This window comes from Chlorocebus sabaeus, chromosome 20 (genome assembly GCF_047675955.1).
Source record: "Chlorocebus sabaeus isolate Y175 chromosome 20, mChlSab1.0.hap1, whole genome shotgun sequence".
Classification (NCBI taxonomy): Eukaryota; Metazoa; Chordata; class Mammalia; order Primates; family Cercopithecidae; genus Chlorocebus; species Chlorocebus sabaeus.
Genome location: NC_132923.1, coordinates 72,582,476 through 72,601,389, shown reverse-complemented (window position 1 = coordinate 72,601,389; position 18,914 = coordinate 72,582,476). Strand labels below are relative to the sequence as shown.

The 18,914-nt window shown below is 37.4% G+C and overlaps 1 protein-coding gene across 4 annotated transcripts in view; it reads left to right on the top strand.

Moving 5' to 3' along the window:
* The window catches only part of UBE2U (ubiquitin conjugating enzyme E2 U), a 62,645-nt gene that overhangs the window by 15,131 nt on the left and 28,600 nt on the right, over positions 1 to 18,914 (top strand). For 2 of the 4 annotated variants that reach the window (XM_038000934.2, XM_038000925.2), the window contains exons 6-7: positions 1,905 to 1,953; positions 13,745 to 13,833. The exons of 1 other annotated variant lie outside the window; for it this stretch is intronic. In XM_038000934.2, the coding sequence (XP_037856862.2) occupies positions 1,905 to 1,953; positions 13,745 to 13,833 (138 nt within the window). The remainder of the gene's footprint in view (positions 1 to 1,904; positions 1,954 to 13,744; positions 13,834 to 18,914) is intronic. One more of the 4 variants, XM_038000937.2, reaches the window with a different exon arrangement.

The window sequence follows — 18,914 nt, the reverse complement described above, 5'->3', positions numbered from 1 at the left end:
TACTACCATTCCTACCCACATTTCCTCTCCCCCATTCTCCTAATATGAGTTGGTTACATTAATATGACTTTATAAATACTTGTCACAGATGAACCATAAATGGTTATCTTTATTTTCTTGTACAAAAGGTCTGATTTTACATTCCTTTGTTTTTTATGTATACACTATCTTTTCTTCTTCTACACTTTCTGAGAAAGCTGTAAAACAGCTCCTAGGCATTCAATCAGCATCGAGTCTGTTTTGTTTTTGGAGCCCTCTTTCCTGTAGCACTCCATCTTTCCTCTTCTTTTCTGAATTGGCAATTCTCTTGCAGGTGTGCTGGGACTGCCTTTTTGGTGCCTGCTGGGTAGGAGCTCCTGCTGGCTGCTCAATCCCTCATTTTCCTTGTGGTTGGTTTTGCTCCTTTGTTTTGTTGGATCACATCTTCTAGGAGCTTCCTAGTACCTGGAAGCTTAAACTTTTATAACTTCACATGCCTAAAAATGTAATTACGTTACTCTCATATACTCATAGTTTGGTTAAATTTTAGTTTGGAAATAGATGTCTTTCCAAATTGTAAATACTTTACTACATTTTAGTTTCTAGTGTTGCTCTTGAGAAGTCTAATTTCATTCCAATGTCCAATTTTTCACATGTGATTTATTCCTTTTTTCTGGAAGCTTTTTAAACCTTCTTTTTATTCCCAGTGATTTGAAATTTTGGATAATATTTCTTTTTGTATCCTCCCCTTCCCTGCCTCCACATTATATAGGGCATTTGATAAGCTATTGAAATCTCGATCTCTAATCGTTCAGTTCTGGAAAACTTTCTTATGTGATTTCTTTTATAATTTCTTCTCTCTTCATTTTCCCTATTGTCTCTTCTAGATCTGCTCTGATTTGAATGTTGATCTGATCTATTGATCTGATCCTCTAATTTTTTGATACCAAATTTCTCCTATTATCCATCTCTTTGTTCGTTGTATATTCTGGAAGATTTTAAGAAAAATGTTTCTGTTTCCTATTTTTCTCTTTTTTGTGGATTTTTTCCTATTTTCTCTTTTTAGGATTGTTCCCTTTTATGGTATTGACCTTACTCAAAATGTCTAGTGATCTTTAACTATTCATTCTTATGATGGACATGTGATGAATGGACTATTAAAAAGACTGAAAGTTCTGAATACAGGCTGGGCTTGTTGACAGTTTTATTTCATTGTAGAATTATTCAGTGAGAACCTGGCCATTTCATTAGACTTAACTATTTCTCCTGAGAGGAATCTGTCAGTCCTGTGGGGAGAGAGAGAGAGAGAGAGAGAGCACAAGTACAAGTGAGAGAGAGAGAGAGAGAGCACTGCTAACACACTGACAGCTGGACGAGGGGAGAGAATTAGGAGTCTTGTCTGTTCAATATGATGTATTCCATTTTCGGTTTCTTATCATACTCCTGTACTGTTTTGTTGCTACTGTCCTCCAGTCCTGAGTCTCTCTGGCCCAGTTTTTCCAGAGGTTAAATATCTTCCTTCCTGCCTGAGCAGTGGTCATCATCTGGTCGCACAGGATGAGGGTATAAGTCTTTGGTGTCTGTGCTCTGCCTCTCACCCCTCCTTCCAGAGGTATCTGGCACCTTCAATTCCTGTACTGTTTCTCAGGTTCTGAAGTGTGAATCCATTTACTTTTTATTGGTCTCTTCTCATCATGCAGTTTTTTGTTTTCAAATTTCTATGGCCTGCTAAGACAGTTACCACTTGACATCTGCTTTCTATCTTGAAAAATTTCCTTGTCATCTTTCTTTTGCTCTCCTTGAGATTTTATACCTTATTTTTATTCCTTTATTACCATTTTACTGAGGCTTTGGAAATAGTGCACATAAAGCCATATATTCCATCTCCAAGTAAACCAGAATCTTTTCATATTTTTTCTTTATAGTGAAAGATGACAGCCAGGAGTTACCTAAAGACCCACATAAATGTATTGGGTAAGTTTTTCTTTATACAATTTTATGTCGATTTATTTACCAAAAGGACTATTTAAACTATGTGTTTCATCATAATTAAATCTTTGTTTTTAACTTAGAAATATCTTATAATATCTTTTTAAAATATTGTTTTCAGAAAGAATGTGGAAAATTTTGAATTCTTTCTAGTTGAATTAAAATTAAATGTAACTATATGATATATGATCTCACCTTTTTCTTCTTTGAGATGGAGTTTTGCTCTTGTCGCCCAGGCTGGAGTGCAATGGCTCAATCTTAGCTCACTGCAACCTCGGCCTCCAGGGTTCAAGTGATTCTCCTGCCTCAGCCTCCCAAGTAGCTGGGATTATAGGCACACACCACCATACCCAGCTAATTTTTTGTATTTTTAGTAGAGACGGGGTTTTGCCATGTGGATCAGGCTAGCCTTGAACTCCTGACCTCAGGTGATCCACCCGCCTCAGCCTCCCAAAGTGCTGGGATTATAGACATGAGCCACCGTGTATGGTCAATCTTGCCTTTTTTTATTTTTGAAAAGAGAAGAATGTATTGTTAACAAAATCAGCACAGACCATTACAGATCACAAAAATTCAAGCAGTTTAGGAGAAGATAAGGTCTAGATAAAAATGGTAAGAGTTAGGGCTGAAGCCATTGTACCTTTTGGGAGACAACCTATAAATATGGCATCGGTTCACCTTGAACACCTGAACAAGGTATAGGCCTAGAAACACACATATGGTTCTGCAGCATTTAATTTCTTGAGCATTTCCATCAGCTTTATCTTGATAGTTAATCAGATTTAGACAACAGCCAATTAACGAGTGTTGTAACAGTGTTTACTTTAGCTCGTATTTCCTTGACTAGCTCTGTATAAAAGTTGAGTAGAATTAGATAACTTATGGCCGGGAGTGGTTGCTCACACCTGTAATCCCAGCACTTTGGGAAGCCAAGGTGGGCGGATCACGAGATCAGCAGATCAAGACCATCCTGGCTAACACAGTGAAACTCTGTCTCCACTAAAAATACAAAAAATTAGCCTGGCGTGGTTGCGGGCGCCTGTAGTCCCAGCTACTTGGGAGGTTGAGACAAGAAACTGACATGAACCTGGGAGGCGGAGCTTACAGTGAGCTGAGATCATGCCATTGCACTCCAGCTTGGGTCACAGAGCGAGACTCCCTCTCAAAAAACAAACAAACAAACAAACAAAAACTTAAATGGCTTATCTTCATGAAAATATGTTGAAAAATTGCAGAAAGGTAAGCATAATCTAGTCAGTGGTACACTAAGTTGGTATTCAATAGAGGGCATTGCTGCCCCTTAAATGCTTCAATGTGTTTGACCATCCTGGCACAAAATAGGCCTATGATAAATAGTCATTCAATGCATAAAGGCGGGTTTATCACCTAAAACATGAATGTCCCTAGATATCGAAAGTTATTGCTCTTTATAGTATAGTTATTTGCGGTTCATAAAGATACAGTGCCAGTGTTTACTAATAAGGCAGTAAGAACACAGCAGAAGACCTTCTATGGTCTCAGCTTCAGCAGGTCCTCTGAGCCAAACCAAGGATAAATGGTGCTAGAGTCAGGTCTGATTTGTGGTATTCACCTTGTGCCAGCCCGAACTTCCTAGAGAAGACTTACTAGTTATACTTACTTGAGGCAATGCAGCCTAGATTTCAATGATACTCTAGACTCATGCTGTGTATCAGGCTGCACTTTATTGTGTGTCCGTGAATTCTAATGTTTGCCCCTGGTACATTTGCTCTGAAATAGAGCTCAGCTATGTCTAGTTCTCAGTTTTTAAATAATGCATTCACAATGAGGTCTTGCAGAAATTATTCAAGGAAAGATGCTGCTGTTAATATTGTGTATCTAGTGCCATATGCTTAGAACTTTGCGTTACTTCATGGGCTGGAAGAACTGGCATGGCTGTAGAAATGTATTCCAAAGACATATCCAGGCAGTTGGCCGCCGTGTTTCTAAAAGACATAGTAAAACTCAGGCAAGGTCTATTCAACTGGGTGCAATATAGTTGGGGGAATCTAGTTGATGTTCAGGAATTCAGGGTGACTTGAATTTGTGCTAGTCATCTGGGATATTTGCAGTGGTCTATAGGATACCACTTATAAGCAGGTTTTCAGTCCTTGGGAGAACAGCTACTTATCCATGTACTTAGAATGAATTCACTGAGCATATGCTGTATGCCAGGGACTGTGGCCCAGTGTGAGGATACACACCTGATTAATATGTCATCCCTAACCTCACAAGATTTATATTCTAGCATTGGAAGGCCTATTCTTTTTTCCCCATTCTGTAAATGCAAATTATTTGTTTTATTTTGTATTAATTGTTGCATGGTATAAGAAGATGTTCCTCTTCTGAAAGGGAGTCAGTGCAAGAAGTAGGCCTGTCGATCCATTAGGTCAATGTAGACAGTATTTGCCACCAGAGAATGTAGTTGGAAGACCACAGGGAAGGTATCAAGATCGTGGCTAAGGGAAGAATGCTGAGGGCAGATTGAATCATATCTAAAATGAGTCATATTTAGCAGAAACCTTTTCCCATGTGGCTTTTATTTTTTCTAGGCTTCCTTCAGAGGCCTTCAGTTTTTCACTAAGTCATCCATCTCTGGAACCACCTCTAATAAATAACAGCCTCTTTTCAATGCAATCAACATTTTATTGGGTCATGACTGTTTATTGTTGTGGTACATAAATATAATATAGTAAGTGCTGTGATAGAGGTAAGATCAAGATGCTGGGGGAGCACAGAGGAGGAAACATCTTACTCAGGCTTCCCAGGGATTGGGAGAGGAATACATAAAGACAAGCTTTCAGAGGAGGTCATGCCAAAGTGACTTCCAAAGGCAGAATAGGGATTCACCTATGCACTGTGAGGCCAGGGGATCCTAGACGGAGGGAACAGTACATTCAACAGGAATGGAGCTACAACAGGACACCTTCCCAACAGCCTGACCCAGGGGAATGCACTTTGACAACCTCAATAAAAAGTTAAAATGAATCACGAATGCCAGGGGCAACCAAAATAAGATTATCAGGACCTGAGATAAAAACTAGAAGAGGAGAGGGAGGGGAGGATTGGTTGCTCGATAATCAAGAGAGGAGACGAAAATGAAACATAGCTAGTGAACATGCTAAATATACAACTGTGTGAGAGTGGCTAAATCATTTAAAGGGGCAGGCACAAGACAAAACTTGAGGGACACAGACAGAAGAGTGTAACATTTGCATTTCCTATTAAAAATCGTAAGACAAATGTGTGCCTTCAACACAGCATTTCCACTTCTAGAAACTTATCTTTAAAGATATATTTAAACAAATACATAGAGATTCCAAAAATGTTCATCATACAATTACATATCTTGAGAAATTGAAAACGAAATGTCCAACAAAACTGACTGATTAAATAAATATTGGTTTAGGCAATAATGTCCAAAAAGCAGCCTTTGGATATGATTCTGGAGACATATTTGCTAACATTAAAATTAAGTGGGCCGGGTGCAGTGGCTCATGCCTGTAATCCCAGCACTTTGGGAGGCCAAGGCAGGCGGATCACCTGAGGTCAGCAGTTTAAAACCAGCATGGCCAACGTGATGAAACCCTGTCTCTACTAAAAATACAAAAATTATCTGGGCATGGTGGCACATGCCAGTAATTCCAGCTATTAGGGAGGCTGAGTCAGGAGAATCGCTTGAACCCAGGAGACAGAGGTTGCAGTGAGATTTCGCCATTGCACTCCAGCCTGGGCAACAGAGCGAGACTCTGTCTCAAAAAAAAAAAAAAAAAAGTAAGTGAAAAGTTGGACACAGAAATTCAGTGTTGTAAGATGAAAAAGTTCTAGAGATCTCTTGCACAATAACGTAACTACACTTAACACTACTACACACTTAGAAATGGTTAAGAGGATAAAGTTATGTGTTTTGCCACAATAAAAAAGTAAATGGAAAGAGTGCATTATAAAATACCGTATATGATATTATCTCACACACACACACACACACACACACACACACAACTGAAAGGCATTTCTAGAATAACAAGCAAGAGAATCCCAATTTTTCCATTTACTATGTAACTAAGAAAAGTTAATTTCTCTGTGTCTCAGTTTCTTTATATGTTAAATGCTGGTAATAATAGTACTGATTTCATAGAATTGCTATGAAGATTAAATTAGTTAAGTACATAGAAAGTAATTATAATAACTTCAGTCAAAGATAAGTCAAGAACCATTATGAAGTAAACTTGTAAAGGGTGTTATCTTGAAAAATCAAGTTTTGTTAAATTGAAAGGAAAAAGGAGTAAAAAATTGGGAGAGTAATGTGAAGACCCTAACTTGAGTATTTGCATGGTGTGGTAGAGAATCAGTAAGAAGGCTGCTGTTGCTAGAACACAGCAAGGGGGAAAAGAGAAGAGAGGTAGATGGAGGTAAGAGAAGTAGGCTGGGCCAAATCACTTAGGACTTTATAAACTGTGTAAGGAATTTAGATTAATTTTATTATACCAGGTAAGGAAATTGAGACACTCTTGAACAGCTTTTAGGAAAGGGAGAGACAGAATCAAACTTAACTTTTAAAGGGAGTACTTTTAACTGCTATGAGGACAATGGTTTGTGAAGGATCTAAGGTGGAAGCAAAGAGAAGAGTTATTAGGTTATTTTGGTTGATCAGGGGCAAGACAGTGGTGGTTCGGTTAAGAGTTTGGGCATAGGTATGGAGGAGAAGAAATGAGTGGATTCAAGGCTTGCGCTGAAGGAGAATTACTGATTCAATGTGGGGTGTGAGAAAAAGTGGGACCAAGGATAATTACTAGATTTGGCGTTGAACTGGGTGGGTTCTGCTGCCATTTACTGAGATGGAGAAGATTGAAAGAAGACACCACTGACTCAAATTAAGATGAATAATTCCATTTGTTGGTAAAGATATGGAGTCATTGGCGCTTTCATACATTGTTGCATATCTTGTTTTATCACTTTACATGCCCACAACCAGTTTGAAACACAGTTTAAGTTTCTTATAATGTCAAACATTACCTTTCCTATAATCCAGTAATTCTACTCCTAAGTATTTACCTAAAAGAAATGAAAAATATATGTTCACAAGAAGAACACAAATGTTCATAGCAGCTTTATTTATAATATCTCAAACTAGAAACAACCAAAATGTCCATCAACAGTTGAATGCATAAATAAATTGTGCTGTATTAATATATAGAATACTATTAGCAAATAAAAATGAATTAATTATTGATACATGCAACAATCGGGAATAAGTATGCAGGCATTAAGTTGAGTGGAAAAAAAAACCACAGTAACAAAAGAGTACATACTGTACGATTCAATTTATATGAAGTTCTAGGACAGGAAAAACTAATCTGTCAGACTAATCAGATCGGTGATTGCCCAGAATGTCAAGGGAGATTGACTGGGAAGGGGCAGAAGGAAACTTTCTGGAATAATGAAAATACTCTACATCTTATATGAGGTAATGGTTATGCAGATGTACACATTCGTATCAAAACTCATCAATCTGTACACTTAAAACACGTGTATTTTATTGAGTGTAAATTATGCTGCAATAAAATTTATTTTAAAAAGCTATTCAAGCCAGGTGAGATGGCTTGGGCCTGTAATCCCAGCTATTTGGCCAAGGTAGAAGGATTGCTTGAGCCCAGGATTTCAAGACCAGCCTGGGCAATGTGGTGAGACCCATCTCTTAGAAAAAGAAGAAGATACTCAATTATCTTTAAAACTGTCTTATATTTCTAAAGTTGTTTCAAAATAAAACTTTAAAAACAAAAAAAAGTATTCAAACCTTTTCAGTGAGCAGAGAAAATGACTATATTTCCAAACCTCCAAACTCAGATTCTAAAATCTGAGATTACTACAAGAAAGGAAATTACAGGTCAATACCTTTTATTAGCATAGGTGCATAAATTCTAATCAAAATATTAGCGAATTGAATCCACTGGTAAAATGGGATAACAATGACCAAATGGGTCTGATTATAAGAAAGCAAGGTTGGTTTAATATTCAAAAATCAATTTGTGTAACACATTTACTAGCCAAATAAAGGGAAAAGCCATAAAATTATTTCAGTGAATCCAGTAAAAGTATTTGTTAAAATTTAACACCCATTCATGATAAAAATTCTCAGCAAACTGAAATAGAAATTCCCTTATTTCAGTAATAGGAATCTACAAAAGTCCAACAGCCAACCCCCTAAAATGTGAAATGTTGAATGCTTTTCTCTTGAGTTTAGGAATAAGGTAAGTATGCCTACTACCACCACTTCTGTTCAACATTGTACTGGAGGTCCTAGCCAGTGCAATGAGGCAAGGAAAAGAAATAAAAGTTTTAAAGTTTGGAAAGGATGAAGCAAATTATCTTTATTCATAGATAACATGATTATGTGCATAGTGAAATCCAAATGAATATTTAAACACTTGAAAATTCATTAGTGAATTTAGCAAAGACTCATGGTATAAGATTAAAGTTAAGATTAAAAATTAACTATGTTTCTATATACTCATAATCAATAGATAGAAACTGAAATTTTAAAAATACCACTTACGGCTGGGCGCTGTGGCTCATGCCTGTAATCCCACCACTTTGGAAGGCCAAGGTAGGCAGATCATCTGAGGTCGGGAGTTTGAGACCAGCCTGACCAACATGGAGAAACGCTGTCTCTACTAAAAATATAAAATTAGCCAGGCGTGGGTGGCGCATGCCTGTGGTCCCAGCTACTCAGGAAACTGAGGCAGGAGAATCGCTTGAACCTGGGAGGCAGAGGTTGCTGCAGTGAGCCGAGATCGTGCCATTGCACTCTAGCCTGGGCAACAAGAGCGAAACTTCATCTCAAAAAAAAAGAAATACCATTTACAACAGCATCAAAATGTAACGAAACATGTACGGGACATCTATACTGAAAACCACAAATATTTCTGAGAGAAAATTTAAAAGACCTAAAGAAGTAGAAATATCCAATGTTTATGGCTTGGGAAAAGCTCAGTATTATTATATTGTCAATTCTTCCCAAATTAAACTGTAGATTAAATTCAATCTCAATCAAAATCTCGGCAGTTTTTTTTTTCTGGAAATTTGTAAGCGGGCTCTAAATATATATCTAAAAGTGCAAAGGACATAGAAAAAGAAGGCAATTTTGAAGAGCAAAGTTAGGGCATTGATACCCCTAGATATTAAGATGTACTAGAAAATGACTATAACTTTGCTCTAATTGGATCTTTTTAGGCCAAGTTCCTGTTCCTGAATTAGGCACCATGGTCAGACAGCCCTGAACCCATTAGGCTCTAATTTGGAGCCAGAGGTGGGGTCAGTCCCATCAGAGTGTATGATATCTACATAATGGGGGAGGAATGCAAGAGCTGTTGAGGAGGCAACCACAGTGTCCACTATGACAACCTTCAGATGCAAAATATTTTTACTGGACCCAGACTTTGATGAATAAGAGTTTGACAGGCACAGAGGAGACGAGTCTCTAGAACAGCTTTCACGGAAAGAGGAGTGTAATACCATGGTATGCTTGGATTAGTAGAAAATTCTGTGTGATGGAGCCTCTGGATGTGGGGATGGATAACAGAAGAAAAGGATGGAAATGGCCAGATGGTGAAGAGCCTCAAGTTCTATTTGAAAGTATTTAGATGTTTTCGTATACAATTATATAACCAAATATGGTTTTCTTTTTCTCTCTCTCTTTTTTTAAGACAGAGTCTTGCTCTGTCACCCAGGCTGGAGTGCAGTGGCATAATCTCAGCTCACGGCAACCTCCACCTCCCAGGTTCAAGCAATTCTCCTGCCTCAGCCTCCCGAGTAGCTGGGATTACAGGCATGTGCCACCATGCCCAGTTTCTCTCTCTTTCTCTCTCTCTCTCTCCCTCCCTCCCTCCCTCTCTCTTTCTGTTTGAGTCGGAATATCACTCTATCTCCAGGCTGGATTGCAGTGGCGCAATCTTGGCTCACTCCAACCTCTGACTCCCTGGTTCAAGCAATTCTCCTTCCTCAGCCTCCCAAGTAGCTGGAATTACAGGCACGTGCCACCATGCTCAGCTTATTTTTGTATTTTTAGAAGAGATGGGGTTTCCCTATGTTGGCCAGGATGGTCACGATCTCCTGACCTCCTGATCCACCCACCTCAGCTTCCCAAAGTGCTCAGACTACAGGCGTGAGCCACCACACCCTGCCTAATTTTTGTATTTTTAATAGAGACGGGATTTCACCGTGTTGGCCAGGCTGGTCTCGAACTCCTGACCTCAGGTAATCCTCTCACCTCAGTACCAAATGTGGTTTTCTTTTTTTTTTTATTATTATTATTATTATACTTTAAGTTCTAGGGTACATGTGCATAACGTGCAGGTTTGTTACATATGTATACTTGTGCCACGTTGCTGTGCTGCACCCATCAACTCGTCAGCACCCATCAACTTGTCATTTACATTCAAGCAGTGGTATGATAACCTAGAATAGGGAGAGTCAGGGGTAGAAAAACTACAAGGAAGCCGTCTAGAGTTAACAGAGAAATGATGAGGTACTTATCAAGGCAATGGAGACCAGCTGACACTTAAGTGCTGAAGAGGCGCTAAACTTGGCTCTTTTCATGCATGATTTCATCGAATGCTCACAACAAGCACTTGAGAATGTTTTATCTCCTGATTTTATAGATGGGGAAACAGACCTTGAGAGTTTAGGTAACTTGCTCCAGAGCCACACACCTAACAAGTCGAAGCGTCAGAGGGTTTTAACCCAGGCCAGCTGATTCCAGACCCTGCACTCTTATCCATGATACTAAACAACTAGGTCATGATAGACAGGAAGGTTCCAACCAGAGATATTTAGGCGTTTAATTGTTAGGCTTTGGTTGTGGCTAGGATGTTGCTTCCATGAAATAGTACTGCCATGATTTTCTTCTTCCCCTAATGAACCTTTCTCTTTCCTTCACTGGCTCCTCTTAATTATACGTTGGTTTCTGCTCTTTCTTTTCAAAATACTAACTAACTTTTTTGCAGGTGGATTTCTCTAGTAGCTTCCTCTATCAGTGATTTTGTTGATTTGACCCAAATCTCTTATTTCTAATCTCAGGGTCTTAATCACACTCCTGAAGATCATTTTGACTTGTCTGTACTATCATCACCTGAAATCTAGAGCTAAAATTAAACTCATCTTTTACTTCAGTTTCTCTTGATGCTTTCTATTAACAGCAAAACTAACCAGACTTCTGGGCTTTAGAAGAATATTTGACTGTAATATTCCTTCACTTTTTACACACTGTCAGGCAACCAACCAGTCCAGTCAATTTTTTAGCATTGCCTTCAACTCATCACCTCCCTTTCATAACCTTTGCTGCCACTCTGCTATTAGCTCTCAGTAGCTCATCCCTGAATTACTGCGTTTGCTTCCTATCTGGTCCCCTGGCATTTAATCTTCCTTCTATACTCCACCCTGCGTATTACTTTCCAGGAAAAGTCTTGCTCCAATATGGATTTCATAATTTACTTGCCTTATTTGAGAACTACTGAGGGCTGTCTATTACCCAACAAATCAAGATCAAGATTACTAAATCAACTCTAACCCTTTCTCTGCCTAAATTTGTGGACCCTGCACTGCTCAGTTTCACTTATTTTATCAATTCCAACTCCTGTGAATTTGAAGTCTCCATTCTAGTCAATTGTCCTTTTACTATAATTTCTTCCCCCAACATCCTCTGTATGTACATATGCACACGCCATGCTCTCTTCCATCTGAACAATTACTAATACTCTTCCCTTGGCCTACAGTGACCCCTTATTTTTTTTCCAGACCTGTATCCCAAATGACTGTTTCCCTGACGACTTAAAAAAAACTTACATCTCCCTCCTCCGACTTCTTTGCTTATTACCACTGCCAGAGGAGAGAAGTATCTGTTCTTGTATTCTCCAAATGTCTCCGTTAAACCATATGACACTTTATCATGTTAATAAAGTTGTTTAATTCACTAGTCCAGGTATATATCTTATTTTTTCCAACAAGATAACAAATTCTAATGTTCATTTTAAACTTGTGCCTTCTACTTTTTTGTATTCATAATGTCAGTGATAATACTCAGTAAATTCCCATCATTGGTTAAAACTATAAACACATGTATTTTTATGTTGCATGTATCCCTGTAAGCTTACTTTGTCTGAATAATAGTAAAATGTAGTTACTGTTCTCTTTTTTTAAGGGGCTGTTTCCTTCATAGAATTGAAAATTCAAATACTCCCAAATGTGTAAGACATTTTGCTTTGTATATTCAAACCGCACTAAAGTTATACCTTTTAGGGTAATATTTTTAATTATTATGGAGGAAAAAACAGAAAGCCCCTGAAGGCTAACAGTTTGAAATTGAACAGGACACCCTGGGAAGGGAAAAGGTCATGGGTCGTGGTCATACAGACAAAAAACAATGGAGACGATTGTGCCTGAAGATGGTGTATTTTTTTTCACAAGACAGTGTGTTGACAGTTTCCTTCCTCTTGAGTCATTGTTGTCTGCTAAATGATCTGTGACAGCAAATTGATCACAAGCTTTTTCATGCAGGAGGTATAATGCAGCCTTTCATTTTGTTACCTCTGTTGCCAAATGCTGAGACATTTCATTGGCAAATTCATGTTAGTTTAGTATATCATTTAGTCGTCTACAGCACAGCATGCAGCTCTGGAAACAATAATAGTAATGATTAATTTATCTTCCTCAAGTTTCAAATTTCTACTTAAGTGTGATTGTAAAAGTAATAATACATTCGAAAAATGTTAGTCTTAAAATTAGGTGTGCATAATTGTTATTTAAATAAATTAGTGAATTAACACATTTAGATAATGCCTCATTAATTTAAAAGTTGAGTCAAATAGTTAATTTAAGGTACCTATGATTTACCTATGAAAACTAATGCTAATATACTTGTTCTGACTGAAAACTTGCTCCTTCTTCCAAAGAGCTAAGAACTTAAACTGGAAAACAGGCATAAGGCATATTGCACTGGATGTTTAAGCATCTGTTACAGCCAGTTAATTAGTGATTTCACATGTCTGAAAAAATACGCTAAGTAATGTTTTGTTTATAGAGTGTTGAGAATCTCTGCATTTTAAAAGTTTGTGGGAAAAATGCTTGGAAATGCAGTTATTTAAGGGACTGCTTTATAGTTTTCATTTAACACCTTATAACAACCTTTGCTCTCCATTAGGACATAGTAATATTAGCACAGGGAGGGGAAAGTAGCAGCCAGGAGTATTAGAAAAAAGCTGTTTTTCTCCTCTTTGAAAATAGCCAGATTCTCTGTAAAAACTAAACTAATCTCAATTCTAATACTTGTATTCTGTCCTCATTATAAGAAATAAGGGTTTTTTTTACTAGAATTTGGCATTGAATTTCAAGAAAAATGTTTATTGTTTCTTATAGAATGAGAAATTGAAAGGTATAATGCTTTGCTTAAAGTTCTTTTTTAATGTTAGTCATGAAAGGCAGATGTCTTAAACCCTTATTTTTCTTTTTATAATATGCACATGGGTCCATATTTACATTTATTATTGAAAAGTGGTTGGGACATTTTCTTTTTAGTTATTTGTATTCATTATTGGTGGAATTAATATACTGGATACAATTGTTAAAAATACATGTTACGATTTGCAAGTCAGTTTAATATCTTGCGACAAGATGTTATGTGAACAGTCGGTATAGCAATACAATAATTTTAAAAAGAAAATTTACAAACTGCCCATTGTCTGATTTTTATTTATATTTTCAGACCAACTAAAACAACCTCATTTAGTGATTACTACCAGGCATGGTCCAGAATAGCTACATCAAAAGCCACAGAATACTACAGAACTCCATGTAAGGTGAACTATCCTTATCCTATGTCCTTTTGGTATATGTTAATCTGTTAACATTTATCTTGCTTTCAAAGACTAATTGACACACATCTGCTATGTAAGAGTGATAAATTTCTCTGTAGGCTTTATATACTATTCATTCAACAACTATTACTTTAGTTCTTTTTTAAAAAATAATTTAATTTTAATTTTTTGTCTTAGAGACAGGTTCTAACTCCACCATCTGGGCTGGAGTGCAGTGGCACAATAATAGCTAACTACAGCCTCAAACTCCTGAACTCAAGCGATCTTCCTGCTTCAGCCTCCTGAGTAGCTAGGATTATAGGCAAAAGCCACCATGCATGGCTAATTTTTTTATTTTTACTTTTTAGAGATAGTGGTCTCACTATGTTGTCCAGGCTGGTTTGGAACTCTTGGCCTCAAGCAATCCTCCCCCCTCAACCTCTCAAAGAAGAATACAAAGTTCTTTTGTATAGAGCCCTGGACTGAAGTCTGATTAAAAGCCAGAAAGAAAGATAATTGGAAGAATAACAGAAAAGTTCTCAATCTTATGAGGTTCACTTTACTTCCTTTACCCTACAGAAAAGCTTTCACACCAGAGAGAACCTTTTTATTTCTCCTCTAAGCCACAGGAAATATTAGGTAAAAATTCAGCAAGAAAACCTAAGAACATAGGGCTGTTCAATTATATCCATCGAAAAGGAAAAATCATCTGTTACCATCATATATCAGGAACTAGAAAGACAGAATGAGAGAGCTGGACAACTTTCTGGCTCCATTTAATTGGATCTTTAGAGTACTATTTTATTATCTGGATGAAAGTAGGTTGTCCAGTCTGCATACACTTACTGAAATATGACTTTGCTTCAGCCATCCTTCTAAAATGGTGCATCCTGTAGTAGCAGAGACTTCTGAATTCCCAGAGGCAGTGATTACGTTTTAGTCCTCTTTCTTACTTGCACTCTCATTAGCTGTGCTCTCCTTGATTTACATGATACCATACATCCATGGCTTTTCATTTCTCTTCCTAAGCACTCTGCTGCCTCTTCCCTTGGCAATATCTTCTTTATTCAGTCCTCTCTACTTACTCTCTCTGAAAGACCTCTTCCACTACCATGGTTTTCATTTGCCTACAGGCCAGTGATTCCTAAAGCTGCATCTCTAGCCAGACCCCTCTTTCGAATTTTACATGCATATTTATAACTGTGCAGGGGACATCTCACCTATTTGTATTATAGGCTTCTCGTATTCAAGATGTCTCAAAGTGAATTCATCATCTTGCCCCCGAATCTATCCTTCTTCTTTTATTCCCTCTCTTGGTTAGTGGTAGATCACCATTTTTACATTTTCTTACCGAAACCAGAATCTTAGATGTTTCCTACATCTCTTTATCTCTCTCATTAAACCTTGTTGATTTTAGCTCCTGCAACATTATGAATGCTTCCACTCTACTACACCCCCATGACCATTGCCTTAATTTGAGGTCTCATTATATTTCATCTCATCATTATGATAGTTTCCTATCATGAAAAATAGTGTCAACTTTTAAGGTACAAATGAGGGCAAAAAATAGTACTAAGCTTAATAAATAGCCTTAAAAGGTAAATTCAATCAATAACTTTTAAGAAATCACATGTTCTTTCAGGAGGTTGGCTATTAATTATTTTGTGATTATATATTACCATCCTAACTCATAGGTCAAAACAATTTAAGGTACATCGAGATTACAATCTTTAGCAGCTCTCTCAGTATAAAATATTAATTATTTTTGATACCAGAGTATTTGAATGGTTAATTCAGATCAAAGATTTGTTGTTGAATGCTGCCTAGTCAATTCAGCAAACACATCTGCTGTGTGTACCTACTATGTATGAGGCACCGAGCAGCTCATACAGGCTGCAGGGGCAATAACCCTTAATTACACAAACACTATGTTGAGAGACATTAATTGGTACACTCTAGGGAACTACTCAGAATCAAACTCCTTCCACCAAAAAACAGATTGTTACAGGATGGTGCTTTCTAGAATAACATGTAAATATATAGGGCCACTTGGAAACTCCAAACTGCTAGAGGAAAAAAAAAAAAAAACAGAAGCATGTGCCAAAACTTAAAGAGATTTGGAAATAACTGTCTTGCAATAAAGAATAATTTTAAAATGGAAGGAAATAATAAGGCACCACTGACCACAGTTTCTTCCTCAAAAAGAGTTTGGCCCCCAAATGTTTAATTTTGTTGTTTCTACATCTTTCACTAACCTCCTATGTAATTCATCCCTGTTTGTAAAGGCAATAACTAGTCATCGTTATCTCTAGCCCAAATGAATTTCTGAGACTTTGAATCTAGCACTTGGTGAATGATTTCACAATTACCCTGCCTCTTCTTCCCCTAGGGAATTGTTATAAGAATGTTTCAAGAGCTTTCCTTGAATAATAACCAGCACTTAATTTTAAAAAATTAAACGTAAACTTTACATGTGCTGCTGGCCATTTTATCTTTTGATAGTTCAGCTGGATGAGATCCAACACTATCTTTTTTAATGGCCTAATTTCCTGGCAATAATAAAGATGAAGCTTTTAGATTATAGAATGCTTCTTCAACAACTCAGAAATAAAAGAGAAACTTCTAATAACTTCATTTTCTACAGTTACATTCTTAGTGTTGGAAAGATTATTAAACTCTTGTACATATTTTTAAGAGCTTTATCTTTTATGAGTAGTGGTAAGTAGTTAAATTTTGATTTGGGGCATTAACTCTTTTCCCTATCTTGTGCCACAAATCTATACATAGTCGTTGGCATCATCATAATAGTAAGTTTATTCTTGTATAATGCAGTTTATGAAGTATGCTCATATATACTTTTAGGCATCCCAATCTATCATTGTTTTATTCATTTATTCAACCAATATTATTAAACACCTAATATATGTTGTGCACGGTGGTATATCAACCCTACATGCCAGGCACTATTATTATTATCACTTTGTTTTAAGATGAGAAAACTAAGACCAGAAAAGCTAAGTAATTTACCTAAGGTTACACATGTGAGGGAGAATATCATATGTTGGTAAAGAATACACATCCTGGAGTCAGATTTACCAGAGTTTCATCCTGACTCTGCCATTTACTAGCTGTGTGACTTTGGTTAAGTTTCTTAACCTCTCTGTGTCCCAGTTTTCTCATCCATAAAATGAGAATAATCACAGCACATGCTTTATAGGGTTGAAGCACTGTAGTGAGTTCTCAATAAGTGAACAATAAGTTCTCAATAAGTGTGTTATCAATTCGGTAGGCTGTGGTCCAGAGACTTGAATCACATCTTCTCACTGCACGTTTGTTGCTCTTTCGCTGATATTCTACTGCCTCCATAATATGACATCAAATTGTTATCTCTGTATGTATGGGATTTAAATTCAAACTTGGAAGTACAGGCAGCATATTTGTAAATAATTATAATTTTTAGTTCATAAGCATAGGCAATCGTATGGAAAATGTACCAAGAATCCACTGTTCTCTCTCCATTGCTATAGAATGGCAAGTAAAATGTTTGGCAGAGAACAAGCCAATACATATGGTTGTGGGCAACAGAGCCTTAATGACAGAATATGATCCCCATAAGGAAATGTTTATGTTAGAGGAAAAGAATTCCTCCAGACCAGTGTACTCTGTAATACTGAGCCTAGGCTTCCTGATGTTTGTTTGCTGTCATCAAGACAGACCAAACAGCCTGAAGCATGATGGGGATGTTTTCTTCACCCTAGGAGACTTTTATTCTTTGAGTCTTTAAGCCAGCAGTAAAGGCACGTGTCTCCAAAACACATTTAGATGCAAGAAGCAGTATCATCTGACTCTAATGCAGTGGTTCTCGGTCTTGACTGCTCGTTAGAACCACCTGAGGAGCCTGTAAACATTTCAATATAGAGGGCTCACCCAAGACCAATTACATCAAGATCTCTGGGAGTAGGACCAGGCAGTAGTAGTTTTTAAAGCTCCCCAGGTGACTACAATGTGCAACCAAGGCTGGGAAGGTCCTAGTGGGAAGAGCATGATGTCAGAAGTTAGAAACTCCTTAGCCCTGTATCAGTTTTGCCACATGAAGATAAGTGAATTTAAGGTAGTCACCTAACCCTTTGTACTTTGGTTTTCATTTCTATTGATTGACAAAAATATTCCATCCTACTTTATGTTGCTCTGTGGTTAGCATGAGATAGCATGTGTGAAAATAGAACATGCTGAGGCAAGTTGGTGCTATTAATTTTTTTGGATGTGACCATCCTAGCAGTGGAAAAAAAAAATTCAGGGCAACCTCTACAGATGTTGGATGAGAGGTGTATCACAGGAAAAAAGAAGCAGAGTAGAAGCAATGCCCTGGAATCTGCAGAAGGCACAACAGAAAAGGAAGAACTATATTGTGGATGCAATAGAGGATGCTTTCCTACCACAGATTACAAAACTGCCACGAATGCAAGATATCATCGTGATGAAGGAATTTCAGCGTGCAAAACTTCTGCTAAAATTACATGATTCCTTTCTTCTCTCTGTCTCTCTCATGTCCTCATTCTTTCATTGTTTCTCTCCGATCAGTGTCATTCGTTGAGCACCTTCTATATCTAGACAATTGGCTGTGAATGGGAGACAAGAAGACACACTGTGGTAAGCTCTTCAAGGAGTTTACGGACAAGTGATAAGAGACAGATGAGTGAAAAAAAATCATAGGGATAAAATATGAGAAGTGTTAAAAGTTTGTACAAAGTACTGTGGCATTTTCATCTCTCGGATGATGGAGAAAGCAATGAAGAAAATGAGTCCATGATATAAAACTAATGGGACTATTCAGGAAAGATGACCGTGTCATTTGGGGTTTCATAATGTATAAGGAAGAGACAGCCATACATATTCAAATGTAAAATGAGGAAAGGCAATCTCAAAAAGTTTAAGAAAAGATGTGAATTATCCTTAAATAGAAACCTCAAAAGGAAATAGCATTCGTGAGAGATTAAATTTTAAATTTTGGCTAAGAGTAATGAAGAGTCCCAATGAGAAGACATTACTCAATCTCTCTATGTCTGCTTGACCATCTGT